The 25309-nt window shown below is 37.7% G+C and overlaps 1 protein-coding gene across 7 annotated transcripts in view; it reads left to right on the top strand.

Annotated features, from left to right (window-relative positions):
* LTBP1 (latent transforming growth factor beta binding protein 1) overlaps positions 1-25309 on the top strand; it is a 194648-nt gene that overhangs the window by 36482 nt on the left and 132857 nt on the right. For all 7 annotated transcript variants that reach the window (XM_032102534.1, XM_032102530.1, XM_032102531.1 and 4 more), the window contains exon 4: positions 12878-13053. In XM_032102534.1, coding sequence (XP_031958425.1) covers positions 12878-13053 — 176 coding nt within the window. The remainder of the gene's footprint in view (positions 1-12877; positions 13054-25309) is intronic.

Here is a 25309-nt window from a genome sequence, read left to right as displayed (position 1 = left end):
CAAATACTGTGAACTGTATTTCTGTTTGGTTTGGCAGGAAGTTGTCCCTGTCAATCATAGTATTTGAAAATAGAAGTTCTGATCTGGTTTATAATTAAGATACCTCATTTAGTAACAGAATAATTTTATCTTTTTCTATAGAGCCCAAAATATGGCCACATTAAGGACGGTTTTTCAGTTTGGTTAAAACCATGTTTTAATGTTCAGAATTTTGTAATAGAATTTTACAGGGTAATGCTGTACTTAAATTTTTCAAGTTAATAAACCTAGATATAACACCTGGTCTTTCAAATTATACCACAAACCAAAGAGTTTTTAGAAGTGAATTGTATATATGAACTTTTTCTTCATGAAAGGTGCATAACTGCTTGCCTTTTTCTTTTATTTGCCCCCTAGAAGAATAAAAAGCATAAATAGTATGTAATGAAAACATTTTTTAAAAATAATTAGGAAATAGTTACTTTCAGTTTTTAAATTTATTTTTATGTTTCTGTGTTACTGTGATGATTTAGCAGCTTTAACAAATTCAAATATTATGAAATATATATTGATGGTATACTTTAATTAGATGTGCTTATTTTGTCGTTCATTATGCATTCAGTTCCCTAGCTAAATAGTGTATTATTTCCAGAAGTGGAAAAAGCAGTCTGCTTTTTCTGGTTTGCTGAGCAGTCACTGGATGTTTTAAGATAATTTAAATTAGTTTAATATATTTAGGAGTTCAAGCATGTATTTCTTTGAAGTCATTAACGAGGAAAGAAAAAGAACTTTAGCAGACAATTTCAATAACGAAGCACGCAAATCAAAAGAATGTGAGGAGAAGATTCTAAATTGAGCCCTAAGGATGCAATTTCAAACACTTCACAACCTGTCCTTTTTATAGTTTAGACTTGTTGGAATGACAGTATTCAGCTTATGTTTAAAAACTGTCCCTTATGCAACAGGGAGAAAAAGGAGTAAGTATTGTGAAATGTGGTTTACTGTTATGCCTGTGTATAACGTGAGCCTCTAAGTCACAAGCTTCAGCAAGTTAAAATATATGCCTAGTGTATTGTACCAAAACTGAGGACTGGGACAGTATCAGAAAGAAGGAATGTATTGAATTACATTTTCTCAAAATTTACTCTGAAAAAAATTTCATATAAAAAAGCCTGCAGCTTAGTTCTAAGGAGATCAAAATTTTACATGTAGAGAAAGAAGCAAAGTGAATTTTTGAGGAGAAATCGGAGACATCCTTAAAAACAAGAGGAATGCTTCACAGACTTCAAATTTACCAACTGCAAATAGGAAAACAAGCTATTCCTAGACCTCTGGAATGTAGTCTGGGCTTTTGGTCACAGTATTTTATTTTATTTAAAAGTAGGCAAAGTGGTTTGGAGTAGGAGATCCAAGTTCCTCCAGACATTGTTGGTTCAGCCGTATGTCAGAAATTCTTCATAGCTGCTTTCTTGCGAGCTGAATTTGAATTGTAGGTGGACTTACTTTTATAATAATGAATTAGATTGCTTTCACATACTTCATCCCTGTGTTGATCATGGGCTGAAGTCAAGGATACAGTGTTCTTTAAGTTGTTTGCATTTCACTGCCTTCCAGGGTGACAAATGTGGGTTTCAGGAGCTAGAGTTAGGAACCACAAGGAATCTCTACTTTGGCATTCCGAGGCAGGGTAAAGACCACTGAAAGTCCACGATGCAAAGTTGTGTTTCACAAGTAACAAAGCCCTGGAACGGCCAGCAATGAAATAAATGAGGGTTCTGCTGTTGACTTCAGTGAAATCAGGATTTTATGCTAGTGTCTGGGAAAACAGCTTGTAGGAAAACCAGTTTAACTGTTTGGTTTTCTTTTGCTGATGTACCAAGCAGTGTACCAACCTTTCATTGTTAAAAACTTGGCAGTATCTTATTAGGCGGTCATGTAGATCTTTGTTCCAGATAGGGAAGTGGAGAAAAGAAAAAATGTGCGCCTACTCTATGCAAACTTCTCTGTCTCTGGAGCAAGCTGTATGGCTCAGTAGAGCAGTATCAGTAGGAAAATTGAGAATTTAATGCAGTTTAACTTTTGTCCTTGACCTCAGTGCACTAGGAAATCTTACCTTTTACTTAATTATTTTAGAAATAAAGCTAGGGCATAATTATGATATTAATTATAATTACAGCATTTGTTGGGCTCATTAGCAGTGGAGGGGTGAGGCACTACTGAATTGAAATCTACACTCACTTTTCGCCCTGTAATTTTTGCTGAAAATCATGAACATTTCTCAGACAAAAATATTACTGTCTTTGTATTATCTAGGTTTGCTTTCTGAAAAATTATTTTAACACAGTTTTCAAGCAACCAGTCTTTTTATAGCAGGATTAAATTAAGCAAGTAAATGAGGAAAACCAGCCTATTTTTAAATCTAGATTCCTTGCATGTTGTTTTTAGATTTTCTAGCTGTATGAAATGTTGTAGTGATCTATATATGCCAAGAGTTACTGTTGATGTACTAAGCTTATTTTTTCTTTCTTTAATGTCTGAAAGTAAAAGGTATATATTGTATCTCTCCTGCTTCTGGGACACTAAGCCAATGTAGAAATATTCCTAAAGTGCTCCTATTAAGCCTTAAAGTGATTGCTCATGTAACTAAAATTTACCATAGCTGGTCTCCGTTATTGAACAAGCTTGATAATCTGATAAACAGCATTGTGGTGGAGGTTGATTATTTTTATGATATCTGTAATGGAAGTATAAATAAAGCATGTTGATTTTTGTTAATCTGTTGTCAAGGTTCTTTGTCAAGGTTCTCTCTGCAGAGGAATTTCTTAGGTTACGACAGTGAATAAATGCTTTATTAGTTCTGTTAGCTTTAGTCTGTTCTTTGGCTTTGCTGAAGCGACTCTTTTACATCAGGAATCTTGTACTGACACAAAAAGAATGTAGACACAAACATGCTGTTTCTCTGGATGTTATTTTTCTGAAAATGCATGATGATTGGACACATAGTTATAATGCATGCGTTTACTATCTTAATTAATTAGAAAATACTTTTCTGTGTAATGTTATGTTCAAATTATTTGTGTATATATGTCACAAGATTTTGGAAGCTCCTTAGCTCCATAATTAGACTCCTGGTAAGTATAACTGCTTGCTGCTGTCCCCCCTTTCTCTGGTTCTGCCCACAAATGGAAGCATTCCATTTTGGTGATGACTTAATATGAAGGACAGTCTTTATTGCTCAATTTTGTGGTATGAAGAAATAGATCATATGATTTTTTTTATCTAGTTCAGCTAAGAAGGTAATTATACATTTAAAAACTTAAATGTTAAAAGTATTCTTGGCCTAATGCAAATATTATTTCTATATCCAAAACTTTTCACCACTCATCTTTTCACCCTCTGGGGTACAGCACAACATGTACTTCTGTCCTTGTCATGCATCACTTCCAGACTTCCCAGATCTGGCAAGAAGCATGCTATTGTTTCACCACTTCAATTTAGGTGACTGCTGTGGAGAACTTGGGTAAACTTTGGGGTTTGGGTTTTTTCTGACCCTCCATTGCTAAATTTTGTGGTGTAACTTAGGAAGAGCAGTCCCCAGGGTGTTTCAGGGAGTGTACCCTGTAGCCAGTACAGACGGTCAGAGTTTCTTGCTGCTCATTTCATATACCAGAAGGAGCTTCTGCTGATGAATACACATACTGAAGTTGGAGTCTGGGTTTAATCTTGAAATTTTAAAGGCTTGCTCATCCTAAATTATGGTTCATGTCAAGTAAATTTAGAAAGCCTTCAGTAGATATGTTTAAGCTTCTGAATGTGCAGCAACCATTTTCCCATTCAAACATGAACACATAATTTGTTCTCCTGTGAGCACTTCTTGTGTACAGTACTTGGGCAAAGTCAGTATTGTATACATCTGCTAGTAATTGCTTATGTAAGAAATCAGTATGTGTTATTGAGGGATAAAGCGCTCCAACTTGCACACCTGCCACTTCCTTAGCAGGAGAAAAATAAGGTCTGTTTGCATTTTTTATGATATTAGGAAACTGATATCCTTAAGCATGAGGATTTCTGACTTTTCAGTGATCTCAGTCAAATTTGAGGTGTGCTCATCAACTGTTTACACTGGGATTCTTGAGAGCAATAATGATCAATTATATCTTGTCATAGTTCTGATTATTGAGGGCAATAATGATCAATTATATCTTGTCATAGTTCTGATTATGCAATATGTGGAAAAAGTATTTATTTTTTTAGCCTAGAACTTACTGCAGTTAATTTTTAATTTAGAGTTAGTTTGTGTTTTTCTGTCATATATTCCCTAAGGAGTTTCCTCTGGAACCAGAGTTTGGTTTTCCACTGCCTGGGTGCTTTCTGGAGACTCATAGCTTTGTGAATATCAGTGCCTTTAAAAGCTTTCCTTGTTATTTTCCCTCAGCTCTTTGCACCTCAGTAATGCTTTGAGTTTTATCTTTTAATCCAATTTTGTACGCTGGCAACTTTCACGGGCCGATGTGAGATGAGAGTCTCTTGGTTGTTTGGCTGCAGTTGGCATAGACATCAGTTATGTGTGTGACACGTTGTGGTTGCTTGTGATGCACATTTTCATGTTTATCAGTGCTCAATTTCACCTCCAGTCCAGGTACTCAGAGTCCTTGTCTCTTCCTGTCTAGCCACCATTAATTGTCTTGGGGTTTTGTGTCTTTTCCTACTTGTACATAGGTCTAATTTATAAAAAAGTTGTAAACCTATGATGTATTCTTTTATATCTGGCTCCTTCTGAGAAACTCTGTCTATATCAGCAAGATCATACTTCTAAAACATTTTCTAGACATAGCAAGCAGTAGTGAGAAAACGTTTTTTGCTAATCCGTCTGCATCTTTGCAAAAACTTGATGGGGTAGTTACTTGCTCTTTCCATTTATGTTTTTCATGAATTAATCTGTCAGGATACCAAGGATAGGCCAAGGTTTTTGGTTCTTTACTAGCATTTTTACTTTTATTTAGGTATTATATTCCTAAATTACAGATTTCTGCTTAATTCAGCCAAGGGCGTAAGTGTATTCCCAGAGAGAATTTATCCTTTGTAAATATATAATTGCTAGTCTGGAAGACAAAATAATAATTGAGGGTTTTCTGAACTACTGTAACAAAATTACATATATTTTTAAATTACTTGTTTGCCTGAAGTGAGGTATTATCAAACCATGTATATGTTAGTAGACTTCAAAAAGATACAATTAATTTATATTCAAGAAAATGAATCTGTTATGTTCCAGATATTTGCCCATTCTAAGTTTGCAACACTATTTTATAATTTAAGATTTCTTAGTAGTCTCTTGTAATACAAATCTTCAAAGCTTTTTTTCAAATTTCAAATAAATTACATCAACCTACTGGGCTCTTTGTCTCCTGTTTTTTTTAACATGCTCAAGAATTTAAGTAGATTAGTAATGCGTGGTTTTGCTTTGCAGCAGCTGTGCTCGCTTGCCTTTATCGTATAACATCCATTGTGGGAGTTTGTTTCTATTTTTAGTTGTCATTTCAGCATGCTTTTCTAATACCAAAGTCTGTCTCATGGGTCGACAGATTAGAAATGATCACTAGTTAATATGTCTTTATCTGAGTAATTTTTTTTTATTATGCAGTGTCAGTGTAACATGCCACTAGTACTATGGAAACAAAAGCAATTTTTCTGTAGAAAATGTAATGTAAAAAAGGAAAGGGAAAAACATACATGAATTTACTGAAGATGATGTATTGAACTGACACAGTGCTGTGGTTAAGTAAATCTGCTACTAACTAGTGAATTTCATCTTGACTCAGTGGTGCAATATGTAGTGGATGCTTAAAGGTCAATTTCTTAATGCAAGTGTTGGTGACATTAGCAGCCACTCTTTAAAAGCTGAGTTTGATCCTGACAAAATATCTTACCTGACTGTAGTATTATCAATGTAGCATCCTGGAAAACAACAACAAGGAACCACAAAACAAAGAGTTAACCAATAAAAGTAGAGGAACAAGAACAAGTCAGCCACACATGTAGGTTTTCTGTTGTGGAGATTTTTCTTTTTTTGCCTCCTTGAACTTTACTGGTAAGAGGTGTCTGGAAAGTTGAAGATGTATGTATAGCTGGAAATCTATATAAAATAATCCAGATGTCAAATTAGTTAATCTGGATTTGTGAAAAGCTTAATTGGTTAAGTGTTAGTGAAAGTATGCATGAGGTAACAAATAATTTGTAACTCCTAGTTGTTCATTTGGTGCATGGTGAAAAGGGAGGTTTTACTGTGAGACTTAGGCTCAGCTGGTTTGTGTTCATCATTGCCTCAGATTTTTCTAGCCTTCATGCATACTGTTTCTTTAATGGTGGTTTAGGATACTTGAAGAATACTTAAGACAATATAAGAAGGTTTTTAAAAATTTGCATAACTTGTATCTTGAAGGCACTCTGGGAATAGGGTGGGGTACACTTTCTGTACTTAAATTAATGAAACGATGTAGTAGGCAAGCTTTCCTTTTTTTCACTGCTATAATTACTGTTTATAATTTAAGTATTTTACAGAAGGAATATTCTTCAAATTTAATCTTTGAATGCTGTATTACATGAGGAATGCTTTCCTGCTCTTGCATAACTTGCAAGAATTGTAGCTTCCTTCAGGTTGTGTGACTGAGAACCTGTATTGTTGCTCTCTATCTGAATATTTAGCCAACAGATACATTTCTTTTGCCTTGAGAGATCTTTCTGCTTTTTGACATCTAGGGAACGAATCACTGCTTATGATTCTGAAAAACTCAGTATTTCTTTAGAAATCTGGAATAATGTTCGTAATTTACACGTTTCAGTTTGTGCTGTTTGTGAAAGATGAAATGTATCAATGGAGTCATAGTTGTGCTGTTTTCAGATGGTTTTGTTTCACAGAGCTCTAGTTCAGCTCTTACACCAGGTTATGATGGTGAATTCAGTTGAGTCTGCAAATACAGGGCTATCTTTATTAGCAAATACTTAAGAGTTAGATAATCCCTGAAAGTGTCTTGGACAGGGCTGTTACCACAGAAATTATATATAAGATGGGCAAAACTGGTACTTGTGGATAAAAGTTAACATTTCACATTTCTATGTGAACCTTTATAAACAGCTTTGAATTCCTTTTGCCCTTTTTTATCTTGGTGTAGATTAAATATTTCTTTATTAAGATTTGTATTTGTTGTATTACCTTATTTACAAACCAAATCAACTTGATGATCAAATAAGATTTTTTCTATATTATAAATAACATTCTAACTCTTTAAGGTGGTAAAAAAAGTAGGAATTAATAACTTGATGGTATTATTTGAAAACTAATTAATCTTACCAAGCTACTGTCTTTGCAAAATTTGCCTTGGGATAAATGTAGTGCAAAGATATAAATCAAGGCAGTTTTATAATGAAGATATTAATGCAACATTGTGGGATTGTTATTATAGGATGTGCAGGTCTCAGTGCTTGTTTTGCAGTGTTTGCACTGTGTTTCAGGGACAGGACTTTGAAATATGCATTAAAAATATATATTTGCTCGTAAAATCAATTTTGTGCAGAACTTTTGCAATGATGAAAATAAAGAAAAGCTGAATGCTTCTCTTTCATCTCTTGCTACTGATAGGACTTTGTGAAATAGGCCATCCTTGCTTAATGATGGGTATGATCATGTAAAGGCCTTTGGAGAGATCCCATCTGTTCATCATCAGCTGAGAAGTTAAACTTTTTCATGTACCTTTAAAAAAAAAAAAATCTATCAGAAGCAGTGGAAGGAGGAAACAGCTGGCAAAGGTCAGGCTGAACTAGCAACTGAATTTTGACAATTTATGGGGTGAGGGGTAGGGGTTAGTTCTATTCTAATACCTTTTGAACTGGCCTGCATATTTCCTTTACTATCTCATGGTTCTAGAAAATACTGGTTTTCTTCTTCTCATTTTGATTTTTCATTGTGACTTTGGGAGGAGGTAATGAAGGAGTTAATTTGTACTCTTGCATGAAGCAAGAGTGTTAACAATTCATATTTTCTCAAGTGTTGTTAGCTAGGAGCCAAGCATGGGAGCATCAGACTTAAAGAAAATAAAATAAAGAAAGCAACCTGCGTGAGATTTGTCTTAGTTTAGTCTAGACAGTACTTTTCATGCCAAATGTTGTCGATATCATTTCTGCTTGCCAGAGTTACTCTGATACATCACATTCTTTTGTTGGTTTATCAAGCAAGAGAGCTTTCTTTTGCATGATAGTTGGCTGAAAATGTTTCTTCCTCCTCTGTAGTGCTCTTGTAACCTTATTAGCATGTATCATATTGTTTGTTTGTTGAAGGTGCAGTTAGACATTTGTTTATCTGCCTGGTGTACACTTCAGCAGTGGAAAAGTTTTGTCAAGTTTATTAGGTTAATGGCAGTTATACACCAAGATGATCAAAACTGAGCATAAGTATGTAAGAAAAAGGGTCTAGACGAGTCTTAACTTTGATTTCGTGTGATTATTGTAAGCATATACCTTGGTGATGTAGATTAGGTGATTTAGTCTGCATTGAAACAAAAATTATCAACTTGCACAACACAAGGAGGTGCTTCCTTTTAAAGAACTGGATTGCTAAAGTTTACAGCTGTCTTGTGTAGTATTGAGTAAACCACTCTTGGAAAACAAAGCTGTCTTAGCACTAATTCATTAACATTAATATTTAACGCAAACTAAATTAAGGAAGAGAATTACAATACCTGAGAAGGAAGGGGTAACTTTTGTAAATTCTAGTGGTTAAGCTTTCAGTCTCCAATGTATGGCATTCATAATTTTGGTATGGCATGGTGTGGTGTTGGGTTTTTTAAATGATTTTTAAAATTTTTATTGTAATTTCAAGTGTTACAATGGACTTTTGTAGGCTAACAGTTGGGCTTCAGTGTGGCTGGATGTGTGGCAATATAAAAGGTAATAATAAAAGTAGAAGGATCTAATACTAACAAAGTAGGCCTTGTTGAACACGTGGAGGTTGGGGCAGCCTTGGCTACAGTGACCATGAGATTGTGCAGTTCAGTATCTTTCATGAATGAAGAGAAGCAGCAATTAAGATTGCAACCGTGTGGATTTCCAGAGAGCTTACTTTAGCCTATTCAGGGACTTTCTTGGATGAATATCATTGGAATGTGCCTGAAGGGAAGAAGGATCCAAGACAGCTGGTTAATATTCAAGGATGACTTTTTTCAGGCTCAAAAATGATGCATCCTGATGAGCATACAGTTGAACAAAGTGGGCAAGAGGCCTGCGTGGATTAACACAGAACTCCTGTCAATACTCAAGCACAAGTGAGAGATACACAGGAGAAGGAAGCAGGGACAGAAGACTTAAAACATAGAGATGTTGTCCGAGTGTGCAGAAATGCAACAAGGAAGGCTGAGGCCCATCTGGAGTTAAAAACCTGGCCAAGGATATCAAGTACAGCAAGTAGCTACATCAATAACAAATGGAAAATGAAGGAAAATCTGGGCCTGTTATTAAATGGAGTGGGGACTCTGGTAACAGAGAATGCAAAGAAGGCAGAATTACTGAATGCCTTCTGTCCATCAGTCTTCACTGACAAGACCAGCCCTTAGGAATGTCTGACCTAGGAGACCAAGGAAAAGGAATGGTGGAAGGAAGATTTTTGCTTCATCAAGGAGGATTGGGTTAGAGATCACCTAAGCAAATTTGAGATCTGCAAGTCCATGGGCTGTGATGGGATGCATCCATGAGGGCTGAGAGAGATGGCAGACATCATAGCTAGGCCACTCATGGTCATCTTTGAAAGGTCACGGCAGTCAGAAGAGGTGCTTGAGGACTAGAGGAAAGCAAAATGTCACCCCAGTCTTCAAAAAGGGCAAGAAGGAGTACCCAGGCAACTACTGCCTCACCTCAATTTCTGGAAATTGAGGCTTGTTCTGGAGGCCGTCTTCAAGTGGAAGACCAGAAAGTGACCAGGAATAGTCAGCATGGATTCACCAAAGGTAAATCATGCTCTACCAACCCAATTGTCTTCTAAAGTGACAAAACTACCTGGATGCATGAGGGGAGAAGAGTGAATGTTTTCTACCTTGATTTCACCCTGCCCTTTGACAGTGTCTCTCACAGCATCCTTGTAGGCAAACATGGGATGTGCAGACTGGAGGAGTGGACAGTGAGGTGCTTTGAGAACTGGCTGAACGGCAGAAGACTTGACCAGGTCCCATATTGCTCACTCATTCATCAGTGACTTGGATGAAGGGGCAGATGCCTCCTCAGCAAGTTCACTGATGACACAAAGCTGGGAGGAGCAGCTGATACCCCAGAGTGCTGTGCAGAAGGATCTTGACAGGTTGGAGGATGAGCAGAGAGAAGAACTGTCTGAAGTTCAACAAAGGCAAATGCAGGGTCCTGCACCAGCACAGGCTGGGGACCAGTCTGCTGTGAAGCAGCTCTGGGAAGAAGGGCCTGGGGGTCCTGGTGGACAGCAAGGCATCCATGAGCCAGTAGTGTGTCCTGGTGGCCAAGAAGGTCTGTGGTGTCCTGGACTGTGTTAGGAAGAGCATTTCCAGCCCCTCTACTCTTCCCTGGTGAGGCACATCTGGAATGCTGTGTCCAGTTGTGGGCTACTCAGGAGAAGAGAGACATGGAGCTCCTGGGAGTGGGTCTACTAATCAGAGATCATTATGAAGACCCTGCTTGAGCAGAGGGGTTGACCCCACCAGTGGTCCCTTCCAATCTTGAGCATTCTGGGATTCTGTAATGCTTTACAACTTGTTATAACCTTAACAAAAAACAGTCAGCCACTTAAATGGCAGCATTTGTATCTAGTATTTTGATCTCTGTTGTATATTCAGTATAGACACTCTTTTATGGCCAAAACGAGAAGTGGATGTCCTTATGGATAGGCATCAAATGAGGTCTGTTAGAAAAAAGAGGTTGTGCAGGAGTGATTGCAGTGACTCCTCAAAGACAGGAAATTCATATGTAAGCAGTTGTGAAGGCAATGACTTCAGCTTTATCTCAGGCTGAGGGTTTCCTGGCGATACTTCTTATCAAACTGTGTTGAGTTCCAAGCCTGACCTCCAATGCCAGTGAAGCCTCTCTTTTGATCTTCTTGTAGGAACTCTAAAAACAATGTAGAAAATACAGTATTCTCTCTTAGTCTGGCAAAAGGACTTTTACGGAATGTAATGAGACTGTGTAAGTGCTGTATTAGAAAAATCAACTTGGAGACAGCCTGAGCAGTTATGTTTCTGTTCTACATAGGAGGCTTAGAATGTCACTATTAATGAATGCTTTTGTTAACTTGGATCAATTTGAGAAAAAGAGCATCTGTGTGGGACAAAACTCCATTGTTTGTTCTAACCACAAATCCATTGGCTACAGCAGTTACTAAGCATCTTGAATAACATGACCAAGGAGTTAGGCATTGCTTTGGAGATAGGGGCTGGCTCAGGCTCCACATATCAGAGAACAATGCAGTAGTCATACAAGTTCTCAGCTGAAACTCTGCAGTCTCACCACTGTGGGGAAGTGCTGCTCAGCTCTCCTTTATGATATAGGGTTCATGACTTATTCTCAGAGGACAGTTATTTACCCTGCAGAACTGTGGCTCCAAGGGATGATTGTTACGAATCCCGTAACTTTTTCTCCCATTTTTTCCATTTTTGAAGGCTGAACTAGTTACTTTATTCTCAGCTGAGAATAAAGTGAGAGAGGCTTGCAGCATCCCACTCTATATGCCTTAATTTGAGCAAAGGACAATGTAGTCCTGATAGCCACTGCTATTAGGTTAGTAATTGATACTACTCTTCATGGAGTGTGTGTCTTTACAGTCTGATCTGCAGTAGCTACAACTACCACATTATTAGTAGGTTTGTTACTTGAAAATGTGCTATTACTTGCTATGCAGTGAGATTTTCCAGCCTCAGGGCCCCAAAGAACCTTGCAGTTTCATTGCATGTAGCTAAGAGCTGCCCAGTCTGCCGCCTTGTTTATTGCTGGAAGAGTGAAGGCCGGTTTGTTAATGAAGAAATGATTCCTGATGGTCACTGAATAACCATGGACTTTTTGATAGGGATGGGAGGGAATTGTTATTGAAACTTGGCAAGGCCTTGTGCAGTGAGAAACTGAGGTCATAGGGAAGAACCAACCATATGAGGAAGAACTAGCAGTGAGTGAATCTGTGAACTTGAAGGAATCTTCTTGTTTGACAGGAGGGGAAGTAGTTTTACTGTTAAGGGAAGCCATGTGGTTATGGGACGTTTGTCAGAGATGTTCAGTAGTGCAGGAAAAGAGAAAGTGGGTGGGCAAAGTAATGCAACTCTGGGACATAAAACTTGTAAGGAGGTGGGAAACAGACTGAAAAAGGGGAAGAGGAGCAGTGCTTTGCTCTGTAGCTAGAGGAATATGGTTAAGAAGGAAATAATTTCTGGGACTAGAGGGGGAAAATCAGCTGGGTTTTGGTTCTACTTAATATACCTTGTACAAAATGACAGTTGTAAGAAATGGAATAAGGTTTGAATGCATCACTGCTTCTCTGACCAGTCTGGAAAGCTCTGTGTGTTAAGAAATTTGATCTTCAACTGATGATTTTGATCAGGGCTTTTCCCTGTTCCTCCCTGTTTTCTGAGCTGTCCATGATATTTCTCTTTCCATGTCAAAAACAAAGTTGTGTAATCTCTGTAGTCTTTCTTTGTTAGGAGTTTGTTGAGCTGACACAACAGTGAGGGTGCTAAATGCATGGAAAATCAGGTGCTTACTTGTAAGGTAGTAGGTTTCCCAAACTGTATTTTGAGAATTTGGAGTACAGTTGAATTTATCTTCAATCTTTTTACAAGTAGTTTCTAAGTCTAATTTATTAATTCTTACATTATTCTGTCTTTTCCATCTCTTTCCAAAACAGGATGATACCCCTTTCATCTCAGACACTAATGATGAATCTTCATCATGGCCAAACACAGGAATATGTGATTAAGCCCAAATATTATCCAGTAAAAAAAGTGATTTCTGGAGAGCAGTCCACTGAGGGCTCATTACCACTGAGACTGGGCCAGGATCAACCTGCGTCACCTTTGCGATGTGAGTACAACTACAAAAAACATAACCCCTTCTCTCCCCTCACAAAGCCCCCACTCCCCTGTTTTTAAGATCTTGAAATTCTCTGCAGTAACACTTGAAGACAGAGAAAGCTTAAAATAACTATACATGAGAATTCTTAGATTAGCAAATGCTCCAATATTCTGCATTTTGTGGAGAAGCAAAACAGATTTCCTGGATGAAAAAAATATTGAACCTGATTCACTGTTGAAAATTCTGCATTTCTAGGTAATAGTTTTTTCTTCAGAAAAGGGTGCTTTTTGAATGCTTTGCTAGAATGGGCACAACTGTGAGTGTAGTCAGTGTCAGTGTGATGGATACACTTTTTGGAAAGCTGGAGTTCAGGATCGTGGTCTCACTGGTGACTGTTTTTCTCTATATTTAATTTATTATGTGTTTATGAACTTCTGCACAGTATGGAGGCTGCCTGAGAGTTTCTGCTTCATATTTATAAAAAAAGATTGTGTAGGTGCCCAGCTTGTGGCCTTGGCTCATGCCCCATTGTGTGCAGAGCTTGAGGACAAGTTTTGGCTTAGAAGATGAAGAGCTTGATGAATTATGGGTTAGGTATTACAGAACGTCTGCTGGCTTGATTTGGAGAAAAGTTCCTGCAGTTGAATAATGGACTGATTAACATTGAGACTTTAAGGTACTTGCAGTCTCCTGACAGACTTCCTTTGCTGTAGCACAAAGAATTATGTTCTGCTGAGGTTTTAGGGAAGAGCCTTTCCTTCTAAATCTTTAAATAGAATTCCTTTGTGTATCTTTGCATTTCTACATTGCACATCTTTATGGTCTGTCAATTTATACTTGAATACAACTCCCTGCTTGCTTTTCTTCAAGTGTAAGTTTGTGGATGGTAAATGAGACTATTGGCTGTAATGGGAACAACAGTGGGCAGCTGGAGGTCTTATCAATTAACATTTTTAGAGTGGTGAAGTATACTCCTTGCAAAGCTCTATCTCCCTTTCTTAGAAGTCTCAGAAAGATTTGGTTTTCTTTTTGTCACACTGTCAACATCAACCAGTAGTCTCTTTTGTAAATAAGATAATACTGCTTTTTTTTCCAGTCAGCCCTCATTTTCCTTCAAATAAAATATTAATGGCCACTGGGACTGGATTGTGTCCCTCTCTTCTGACTCTTACTAGTCAAAGAGTGTACAAGTTCCAGGTTGTATAGTTCTCCAGTATTTGGAGTGACTGTTCCAGGTTGGATGGCAGCCAAAAAAGTCTTTCCTCTTACCCCCATTTTTCAGGCTGTTTGAGTCATTCTGTGTTTAATACGCTTGGTATTACTTACAAGTATCAAGCTGCCAGTAAATGGATGGATTCTGTGAGTTGGTTTTTTTTTTCTATGGTAGCATAAGGAGATGACTCTATGCAGCTGCAAGACAAAGGAGCCAGTGCTTCTAGCTCTTTCTAGCTTATTTGAGCTCCCCCTGTTAATTACAGTGCTCGGAGGGACATGACTAGGAGAAGGAAAACCAAGAGCTGAAGACAAGAGTGTTTTTTATCAAATTCTAAGAAGCCCCTTAGTGAGCAGTACATTAGTAAAACATTGTACCCTAATTGAAAAGCTTATGATTCCTGAAACAGCCAGAGGACAAGTAGTAAAAAGAGTTTTTATGGCCTGATAAGGTCAGCCATGACTTAAGTGTTGACACAGAGGTAAAATGCAGGCTATTTGGATGGTGTCTAAATTTCTGATTCTGAGCTCTCTGGCAGCCTCAAAAACAGTCCCATTACCTGTTTTGTCTCTTTTCTACATCTGTGAGGTGGGAGTCAGTGATAGCAACTTCTGATGAAGCAGTTTAGATGTGTGCTAGTACAGAGCTGTATGTTGTTAGAGTCTAGGATTGTGTATTTGTAGCTTGAACAGGAGACCTACAGCTTGGCCAGCCGTATCTGTTTGGGGTTTCTGGTTTCTGGAGGTGCTGGAATGAACTTGAAGGTTAGAAGACAACTTGTTTTCATAAAAATTGAGTGCTAAATTTCAAGTGTCAGTATTTTAATGTTAGGGATGTTTGAATTAACTACAGTGAGGTAAGATTAGGATGTGAAGCTTCATGTCAGGTGTTCTGTGATAACCACAAATATGCAGTTCCTAGTCCTTTTTTGAACAGAGATGGACTCTGGGAATTAGTTCATGCTTATGGCAAGGTTGGCGTTCATTGTCTAGTTAATTTATGACAGTGGCTGATGACCTCATGGTATTTTGTTATTGCTCTTAAATGTATAATCTTAATAGGAGAGCCTCTTACTTCATTGAACAAAGGAATTGGTAGTGGCCATGTGGAGATACTTGAAAAGGAAGAGGGAGAAAATGTAGGAGTTTTATTAAAAAGCAAAAACCAGAAAGTTAGTACCGAATGCTTCACATTTGTTTTATGCTAACATTAAATAACATATTTTACAGATGAGAAGAAATATTAGCTGGGTAAAACTTGGTAGCATTGCCCAAGAGTTCATAGTTATCAATTAACATGGAGTGCAAAGCTACTCATTTTATTGGGTTTTTATGGGTTTTCTATGCATTTTACTTCAAAGTATTAACCCTGTGCCAGAGTTTAGCAACCGTGAAAAATGTACTCCATAGAATAAACTTATTTCTCTAGCTGTGGCTGCAATTGGTTTTGATTTTTTTGGACTTGTATAGATTGTTTCAATCCAGTGACATGAAATGGGTAGTCTTGAAACTGGAAAAAGTGTTAGTCTTTTGTTACCTTTAGAGACAGGTCTGTCCTCGCAGCAACAAATGAGATGTGGGGGACTGGTACACTGGGAAGAAAACTGCCAAACTTGACCAGGTGCTTCTGAGCATCTTCTGATTTATGGAAAGTCAGTCATGTTTAAATGCCCCATTGCAGTGTTGTCAGATGAGCTTTTGGAGATACTGACATAAAAACCATTAAGTTAAATCACATTAAACATTTTTCTTTTAAAATTAATTCAAGATTCCTTCTGGAATGTTTACTCTGGTGTACTTGTAAGCCGTTCATTTCTCTGATAATGTTCAGAACATGCAGTATAGAGCTCTTATTAAAGACAGCAAATAGTCTATTATTTTTTGGCTTTTAAGCTGAATTTTACTGTAAGGTTATATATCACATCATCAGAGCTTGAAAATTCAGTAAGCCATTGGGGTTGCAATAATAGCATTTAAAGTCACCCTGGAATGTGAAATTGAGTTACCTGCCAGTAGCCACTTATACAACCAAGTGTTTTGAACTTTTGTCCTGTGGGATACAAGCCATCTCCCAAGTCTAGATAGTGTAAGGAGTCATAAAGCTTGCATAAAAATTGTAATTTCTTAGTGCTAAATTTGTGATTCTCATTTATTGTGCCTAATAGCTGAGGCAGTTAAAATTGTTCAGAGTGATTTTTAAGAAATCTTGTTTTTTTCTAAAAACAAAGCAAAACCCCACCCTGAAAACAATGTTAAAGGTCTTAGACGTTGTTTTGCATTCACTGACTCATTCACATTTTCAGAATAGTCACAGTTTTATGCCATAATTCTATCTCCTTAAGACTTGCATTGTAATACAGTTTAATTTATATATCTGTATATTGCTTTTTTTCAAAGGAATCATACCACATTCAGTATAGGAGAGAAAAATCAGGACCCATAAATATGGTGGTGTGTACCTTTAATGTGCTTGGTTTTAGAGCTGAAATGCTACTCTGCATGCTTCTAAATCATCTGTTAAAGATACTACACTGTAAAGCATCTCTCTGATTCTATTTAATCAATATGCTGTTATATTTAAGCTACTGCAAATTAGTCTTCGGCTATCTTTGTGTTGTATTAGCAAATACTTAAGGAAAAGGCTTTGGAAATTCAGAGCCTTCTCAAGCAAATGGAAATATCTCCTGTTGGATAGGCTGACAGCTGCAGACCAATTATAAATATGGTTTTGTACCAGTAGGAGGACTGAATATATAGTGATAAAAATAAGCTTGCAGTGGAATTGATACGATCAGCAAATAAAAACTGAAACTAATGACATGATGTGAATCTCAACATTTGTCATGTAAACATCAAAAATACCTTAACATGTAGGTGAGGGCAGCCAAATGTGACTCTTATAAGCAGATATATGTCTTATATAAGCTCACCATGAACTCTGAGTGATTCTCAAGGGATGCATTGCTTGCTTAAAAATACATACTGTCACACTTGACCTATAATCTGCCAAAATATTTGGAACCTCAGAGTTAAAAATTCTCTACTAGTATTAATGGCACCAGCAGAGAAATTTCAACTATGCAATTCTGTTTGCAACCTGGTAGTCTATAAAACAGTAGGAAGATCTTTTTAGTAATTCAGGTACATCTACCTCAGACATTTCCCACTACTGTCTTAATGGGACTGTTAAATAGTAACCACTAGTCATCTGAGCATGAATCCTCTAAATGAGTGCTTATCTCCCTGGCTTTGTAAATGCAGTGCTGAAGAAAATTAGTTAAAGGAATTCTGTGCTGTTTCTATTGGTCCAAAATGTATATGATAAGAATTCTTAACAGAGTGTAGTCTTTCTGGAATTCCTTTCAACACAGTTATTGTGAGAACTGCTTATTAGAGCAGCAAAGGCTAGGAAGTTCTCCGTTTCACTCTAGCCACTTCTGGTGCAATGTGCACTTAAATACACACTTCATTTTCCAGCCTGAGATAGCTGAGGGCTAGTGTTTAGTGGCATTGCGCATTTTGCCCATTGAGCTGAAAATAGTGAAATTTCTGTTTCTGAAATCAGTTGTCTGGTGTTGCCTGCATGTGTAGGACTATTTTGTACACCCTCTCACCAGGCTACAGTTCCCCATAAGTGCAATGATGATGCCACCAATTCCCTGTTCTAGAGGCACACTGAGAAAATGTATTAATTAATGTGTGAGGTGACCACAGAATGCACTGAAAGCAGAAGAAAAACTCAAGAGTGCTTTACCTACAACTAGAATGGTATTATGTGACGTAAATAAGGCATGTGTTTGTATAATGAAGTCATCCCGAGAAGGAAGAAGGGAGGATAATGAAGAAGGGAGGATAAGAAAGAAACTGAGACTAATCTCTCTATTCAGGAAGATATGAGAAGTAATGTGAATTTTGCAATTGAAGTTACATGTTAAGTTGATAAAGTCAAGTATTATGGAAAACTTCTTTCTTTTAGGTAGATGGGGTTTTTTTGGTCTTCACCAAAATTCTTTATAAAATTCATTAAGGAGAACTTGTCTCTCTATTTTAGGTAGTAAATGAGAACATGTCTTGAATTTAAGTAGTACAGGTTACATAAGGTTTAGTGAAATCGGGCTTGCAGCACCCTACTGTGGCTTAGTTGTGTGTGTTGTAGCTAGAAGTTGGACAAATATGCGTGCATGGCTTTTGGACTCTTAGGATCTGCACATGGTTCTGTGGACAGCTCTTAAATTCATGTGTAAAGATGAAGGTGAAAGAATATGAAAGTCATGTAACTTCTCTAACTATGGATACATTGTATTGCATAATATTTTACATAAGTTTATGCACATGAAATAAGCTTAATGTGGAAGAAAATGTCCCAGCACTTAGCGCTGTGATGTGCAGAATACTCTGTTACAAATTTGAGGTAGCAATAGCTTTCCTATATTGGCAGCACAATACAGTGGTAACTTAGTGAAGCCCTCTGTAGCTTATATGTAACTACACATGCTGGCTTCACCGATGACTTCATAGGTTGATTTGAGCAAAACCCAGGTGTCACTTTGAAACTCCAATTTAAACTATTTTTGTGGAATTGCACCATTTTGACTTCACTAAGTGACACTTACTTCATAATAATAGTATTTCCCCACCAGGAAGTATGGGTAAACAGCTGTAAAAGCCATAAATGTTTTAACTGCTTAAAAAAGTGCACACAGAAATGTGACATGTGTTCCATATAAATGCATCTGTATGATTTGACATGCTACCCAAGAGGAACTTTAGAGGAAAGTCGCTCTCAGGTCTCCACTGGGTCAGATACTCTTTCCTCCATTCTTGACATTTCTTTGTGGAACTTCCTTCATGAACAGCAAAATAATTCTCTCACTGGCTTGTCTTAACTAGATCATTGCATTGTGATCCTTGTAACTTCTGCCTATCAATGTATTTATGGATATTAGAGTTAAACAGTGGTAATGTTCCCAACTAGAAGTTTTGGGAAATTTGGAGATAAGGGAGGATGTTAAGGCTACACTCCGTAGAAGGTATAGCCAGCAGAATGAGGTGGGTGAAAACAGAATGAACAGTTAGAAGACTAAGAGTAAGAAATAACTGAAAAATTACAACATACTCTATTTGGAGGGAATGTAGAGTCAAATTCGCTTCAGTGACTCATGGCAACTCCATTCATGTGTTGCTGCTAAAATTGCACATAATCAAATGCAGGGGAATGGGGTAAGTGTGTAAATGTTGGGGACTTTTTTGTTTTGTGTTCTCAAATGCACGTGTGTTCAAAGCCTGTGCTCCCATTCAAGAGGCAGAAGGGATTTTTCAGGGACATTCTAAAAACTTTAAGAAAAAATTTTGGTGCTGTCAGCATCAGTGTCGAACAGCACTGGGGCTTTTTTGAAGAACAATTTTAGTGTGAATCATCCTTTTCCTCTCTCCCATTTAAGAGCATTATTCTTCCTGCTATTGAACAGCATGGCAATTCATAACAGCCATTTAAAGTTTACTTTTGTTTCCAGCAGGACTTGGAAGTAACAGGCTAAATTTTAGGTGTAGATTAAGTGGGTTACCTAGATTCACATTAATGCAGCTAACTCTACCAAACCAAGCAGCACATTTACTTTGCCTCAAATAATAGAGTGACAAATTCTGAAAAAGTAACTAACAAATGAATGCAGTTTATTTAGCAATTATAAAAGACCATGGAGTTCTTTGAAAACCTCGGAGATGGAATAGCTCTGTATAAATACAAACTATTTCACTCAATATACTGTTGCTGTAAGCATTCTAACAATACCCTTGCCAAGCTGTCTTCGTGATTGTTTACGTGTCCATAAAGGGCTCACAACTGAGGGGCCAGAAAATCAGCACCCCCCCCCAAAATGTACTGTATTTTTCTCTTTGGCCTCTGAAAAGATTTTATGGCACTGAGCTCACCAGAAAATAAATGTCTGCCTGACAGGCAAAGGCTGCTGGTGCTTTTGTAGAAACTATTTTAAATGTTGCATTCACCTAAAAATGAGTTATCATCTCCATGCTTTAAAATACGGAGACAGAGACTGATATACAGCAGAATGAGGAAGAATGTTGGAAAAACCGATTGGTGATCTGGCAAACTGAATTAAAATCAGTTCAAAGCATGTAATTGCTGGGGGAAAATGCAGACTGAGACAGAGGCATCTCAACTTCTGTGATGAAAGAGTATTGGCTCCAAAACCAAAAATTTCTCAAGAAGAAAAGAAGAGGCTTTCCAGAAAATTCTGTAGGGAAAAGCCTCTGTGATGTTTAAAATATGTTCATTTAGGTGGATATAGAGACCTACTGAACCCACACAATTAAACATTAGAAGTCCCTTAGCCTGGCTAACTCCAGAGTTGCTGTGATACAAGTCTTTGATACCAAGAATTGATTCTGATTGTTCCAAGCAGCTGAGTCTGGTTTTCTTCATAGGAGATGTGAAAGTGCTCTTCTGTCAGTGCCATTGCCTATGGCAGAAGGAATGAACAAATGTTGACAAATAAAATTACTGCAAGAAGGTTCATACCCTGTGAAACGGAGATTTCAGAATCAGTTATATCCTTATGTCTGTTGTCATTTTTTCCCCTCTTCAGAAAATTAGAAGAAAAAAAGAGATCTTGGCTTTATGTGCTGCTGAGAGAGATGATTTTTAATGGTGATTCAGCATGCAGAGGCGGCTGTATTCATTTATAACTTAATTCCATGATGTCCTGTCCTTTGTCACTGTTTACAGTTTGTTGACTTCCTGAGTGCTTTTTGGTTGTTTCCTTTTGGGAAATTAAATGTCAAGTGGATATACTTTAGTAAGGTAATATTAATTTAATTTTTATTCCGTATTTTTCCTAGAAATGATAAACATTGACTCTTGCAGTTTAGACTTTTTTCTCATTTGAGGGAGTTGCATATGTTGGGAGGGGGAAACGCTATTTATTTTCTCGAGAAGTAATGTTCTTCCAACTTAAGACTTGTAATACTATTGTCTAATATTTGTATTATTATTGTGAAAGAAGCCTAAATAATAACCTTAGGCAAAAGGCATAATTTCAGATGAATACATAATTTCAGGTGGGAATGAGTCTCATTCCCAGTGTATAAAGACCAAATTCAGACCTTCTTGTGAAAAGAGTGAAAAAGTCCTGTTGAGAAAGTGGACAGTGGCATTGTATTTAGCTGATAATACTAAAGCTCCTGTATGGCTGTAAGTTTGTGTAAAATGTTGACTTCATTATCAGAGTGTGCCAGCTTCCATCAGTGGAAAATTGCTTGTGGTGGGCTGTGAAGTTACTGCTGCTTCACTTACAGCCAAGATGAGGATTGTGTTGAATAACTGTGCCTTAGATGTATGTTCGTGTCAAAATGCATCTCTTGGGCCTTTGTTACCATGTCCCTCAAGTGAGAGATCCAGGTATGCTTAGGTACCTAAGAAGCTGGATAATTTGAATGGAAGCTTAAAAAGGCTTGTTCACCTGAATGCTGTGATGGATTGCTTACAGCTGGAGTAGCATCCAGCCCCAAACCTGAAGCACAGATGTGAACTCAAGCATGAGACACTTGAAGAGCTTGAAGTTCTGTTTCAGGACAAGTGCTTCACTCTGAAAAACACAGGCCATCTGGGTTCTAATATTTTGCACAATTCATGTTTGAAATTGAAGCTGAAGTGCTGAAGCACTTGATTGAAATTGAAGCTGAAGTGCTGAAGCACTTGACTGCCTTAGAAGTACTATCCTTAGAAGTACAGTCAGCTAAACTCCTGCAGGATTAAGCTCCCCAAGGACGGCTGAGGCAGTAATAGTGGTGTCTGGAACCCAGCTGTTGTGAAGTCACACCGTTCTTCAAAGAAATGTGTCTGAGCCCTAAACTAAGCAGTCTTGAACTAAGGGTTTGAACTAAGCAGTCTTAGGACATCAGCATTACCTCTGAATGGGTTGGGCACGCTCCTGTTCAGTGTGCTGGTTAGGCTGCTTGCTCCATGCAATTAACTTCTCTCATCTCTCGGAAAAGAGACCTAGGACCGATAAGTGGTATAACTCGAGGCTAAAGTTCAGCTCTTTAGCATCATAACCATTTGTGGATCTAGTTTAAATGTAATATCTTTAAACCAAATAAATTCAATACAGAGTAAAAGAACTAACAGCCCAATAAGTTTATTGAAATGAGCTGAGGCCCTTCCATCAGACATCAAACCACACTGCAGTCTCTAATTTGTTTGGGTTGGTACCTTTTTCTGGATCATTCTCAACTATGTAAAGGGAATTGATAGTTACATTTGTCATTGCCATGGAGAATGGCTGTAGTTTAAGATAGGATGCTCATTGCCTGAGGACTGCATATAAAGAATCTTGGTAGTGATAAAAAAGATAAGGAAGACAAAAGGTGATTGTTAAAACCTGCTGACAGAGATCTCAGATTTCAAATCTGTGCCTGATTTGTATGTTATGGGTTTCCACAGGACAGAAATGATTGTAATTTCTGTGAATTCCTCTGACTTGCTCTAAAAAGGCTGTGCCAGTGAGAGAATTTATCAGCAAAGGGCTTGTGGCATGTAAACATAGCTCATTTTAAACAATCTCAGCAGTCATGCCTGCATATGCTCCTTTGGTACTTTTAAGTGAAGCCATCCATAGAAAACACAAGAAACCTGTGTTGCAGACAGTAGAGAGCTTGTTGGAATTTGTCAAAATTAATAAAGGAAACCTACTTGAATGAAACAAGTGTTGCTATAGTAAATGACTTCAAACAGTACATTGTTCACACTCCTCTCTATTTTAAACTGAGATTATCAGAATTGAAGAGTGGGTTATTTGCCTCTCCTAGAATATACTACTAAAAATTTTAGTATGTTTTGGAGGGTGGTGGAGGTGGTGATGAGAAAGACAGTGGAATTCTCTCTGTTCAATTCTGTGACAGGGAGCAAGGAAGAGATTGTATCCCTGTGATAATTAGGAAGGAAAAAGACTTTTCCAGATATCTTCTTTTAAGTTACCTTCTTCTGTATCCTGGAAGCATCAAATTTTCTGGATGATTTATTTTCCTGTTTGTCAAGTGTGGTGAAGAAGCAAGTAGCGCTTAAAAAGAGGATAGAGAAACAGGAGCACAATAGAAGCAGGAAGTCTGAGAGCTCAGTTCTGACTGCAGGGAGCAGATTGTGGTAGGAGCTTCTAAGCAAGAGAGAAGGGGGAAATGATGTGAAGATGTGGTAACATGGCTAATCAGAAATAGGTGTATAGAGAAGTGTTTGTAATAGCAATAGTGGCAATAAGAATGGCAACAAAAATATCAATACATATCCCCCTTCAGTTACTGTCATTGGGTAGTTGGAACATGTTTTGCTTTTTTGGAAGCATTTTAGTCTGCATCAAGACAGTAGAACTGCGTACTTGAAAAGTGATGAAATATCAGAGGTTAAGCTGCATTAACTAATGAAATACATGTAGCATCATACAAATGCAAGAAATAACAAAAATAACAAAAAGTAGAAGGAGTGCTAAAGTAATTATATTTCAATAATGTGTTCCTAGCTGTCTAGACATGTTAAATCAAGTACAGCTTGCCATACTGTCATCTTGCTCAAAATGTTTGACTGGGTGGATGTGCACACGTACACCTTGCCTCATGCAGAGCTGGGGGGGTGTACTTTTAAGCATTAGAGAAGATGTTGGGTCTCAGATGAAATAAATCTGGATCATCTTATTTTTTATTTTGTCGGCATGTCTAATTTCTCCCAATGCTTGTGAAAAGAGAGCTGGGTGTGAGGTGTACTAGGGAACAGTAACAAAGTTTCTGGAAAGAGCAAAGATGCACTGCCTTACCTGAAGGTAGGCATTGTATATTGAAGCCAAAAATCAAATTACTCAGCAGCTGTGCCTTGCCTTTATTGAATCCATGTAGTTCTCAGACTTGTTTGTGCTTGTGGCTGTTACAGAAAGAATAAGACTCATATTCTGCATGATTTTTAGATGGGCGAGGTTTGAATCTAGGAGATTTTACTCCTATGCTCAGAGCAGAGTAAGGGCTGAATTCAGTCCTGCTAAGGTTGTGCAGAGGGTGTTCCAGATTTGTTTTACTGGGATGATATCTGTATCAACAGATCAGGAAGGGATTTGGGAGATGTCTGCCCCTTTGGCCTAGCCTGCAGATTGGTTCTGGGTATGAAGTATCAGTTAGTGCACTGTTGGGAGAGGAAAATAAATTAAACTCATAGAAGCATTTTATGTAAAGCTGTATTAAGTAATTCTGCTGCTTTCCCACCATTGATCAGACCTCAGCTGCAGTATAGTGTGGTTTTGGACAGGGTGTTTGAAGAAAGATGAGGACCAAGTGAGTGGTATCAAAAGAAAAACAAAGAAGATGGAGATCTGCAAAATACGGCCTGTTTGACTGAAAATGTTTAGATGATTTTGGTCTGGCTGAAATGAGACTGAGGGAGATCGATGGCAGTGGTCTTCAAGTATGTTAGAAAATGATGGCAGTGGTCTTCAAGTATGTTAGAAAATGACCCACAGAGGAATAATATTTTGTTAAAGTTTGCTGTAGATAAAGCAGGGCAGTAGTTTGCTTAAGTTGCTACAGGGGAAATGTAGGTTGAGTATTAGGAATACCTTTATAATAAGAGAGGCTGAAGTGCTGGAATAAATTCTTCAGGGAGGCTGTGAAATCTGCATAATAGAAGGGGTTTGAGGATAGTCTGGACAAACCTTTTGTTTGATGTTGCTGTTTTATCCTGGGAAGATGAAGAGAGAGGAGATTAAGTGATCTCTCAGAATCTCTTTCAGCCCTTTCTGTGCCTTGTAAAGCCTGTATTTCTCTCAATCTGTAATCAAAAATTTAGGGAAGATCTGCCTCTGGCCTAGATGTCAATCTAGTGTGTCTTTATATCTCTTTTTTGTTTTCTTTTTTCCTGTCTTTTTTTCCCCTTTTTTTTCTTTTCTTCTTTAGCTCCTAGCAATTTAAATCTTCTAGGTGGTGCTGTTTCTAAGTTGTATGACAGCTAAGTTCAACTTGTTCTGATCTTTGGGAACTAGGTTTTTGTGTTGATTGGTTG

The sequence above is a fragment of the Corvus moneduloides genome, chromosome 3 (assembly GCF_009650955.1).
Source record: "Corvus moneduloides isolate bCorMon1 chromosome 3, bCorMon1.pri, whole genome shotgun sequence".
Taxonomy (NCBI): domain Eukaryota; kingdom Metazoa; phylum Chordata; class Aves; order Passeriformes; family Corvidae; genus Corvus; species Corvus moneduloides.
This window is presented reverse-complemented; position numbering and strand designations above follow the sequence as displayed.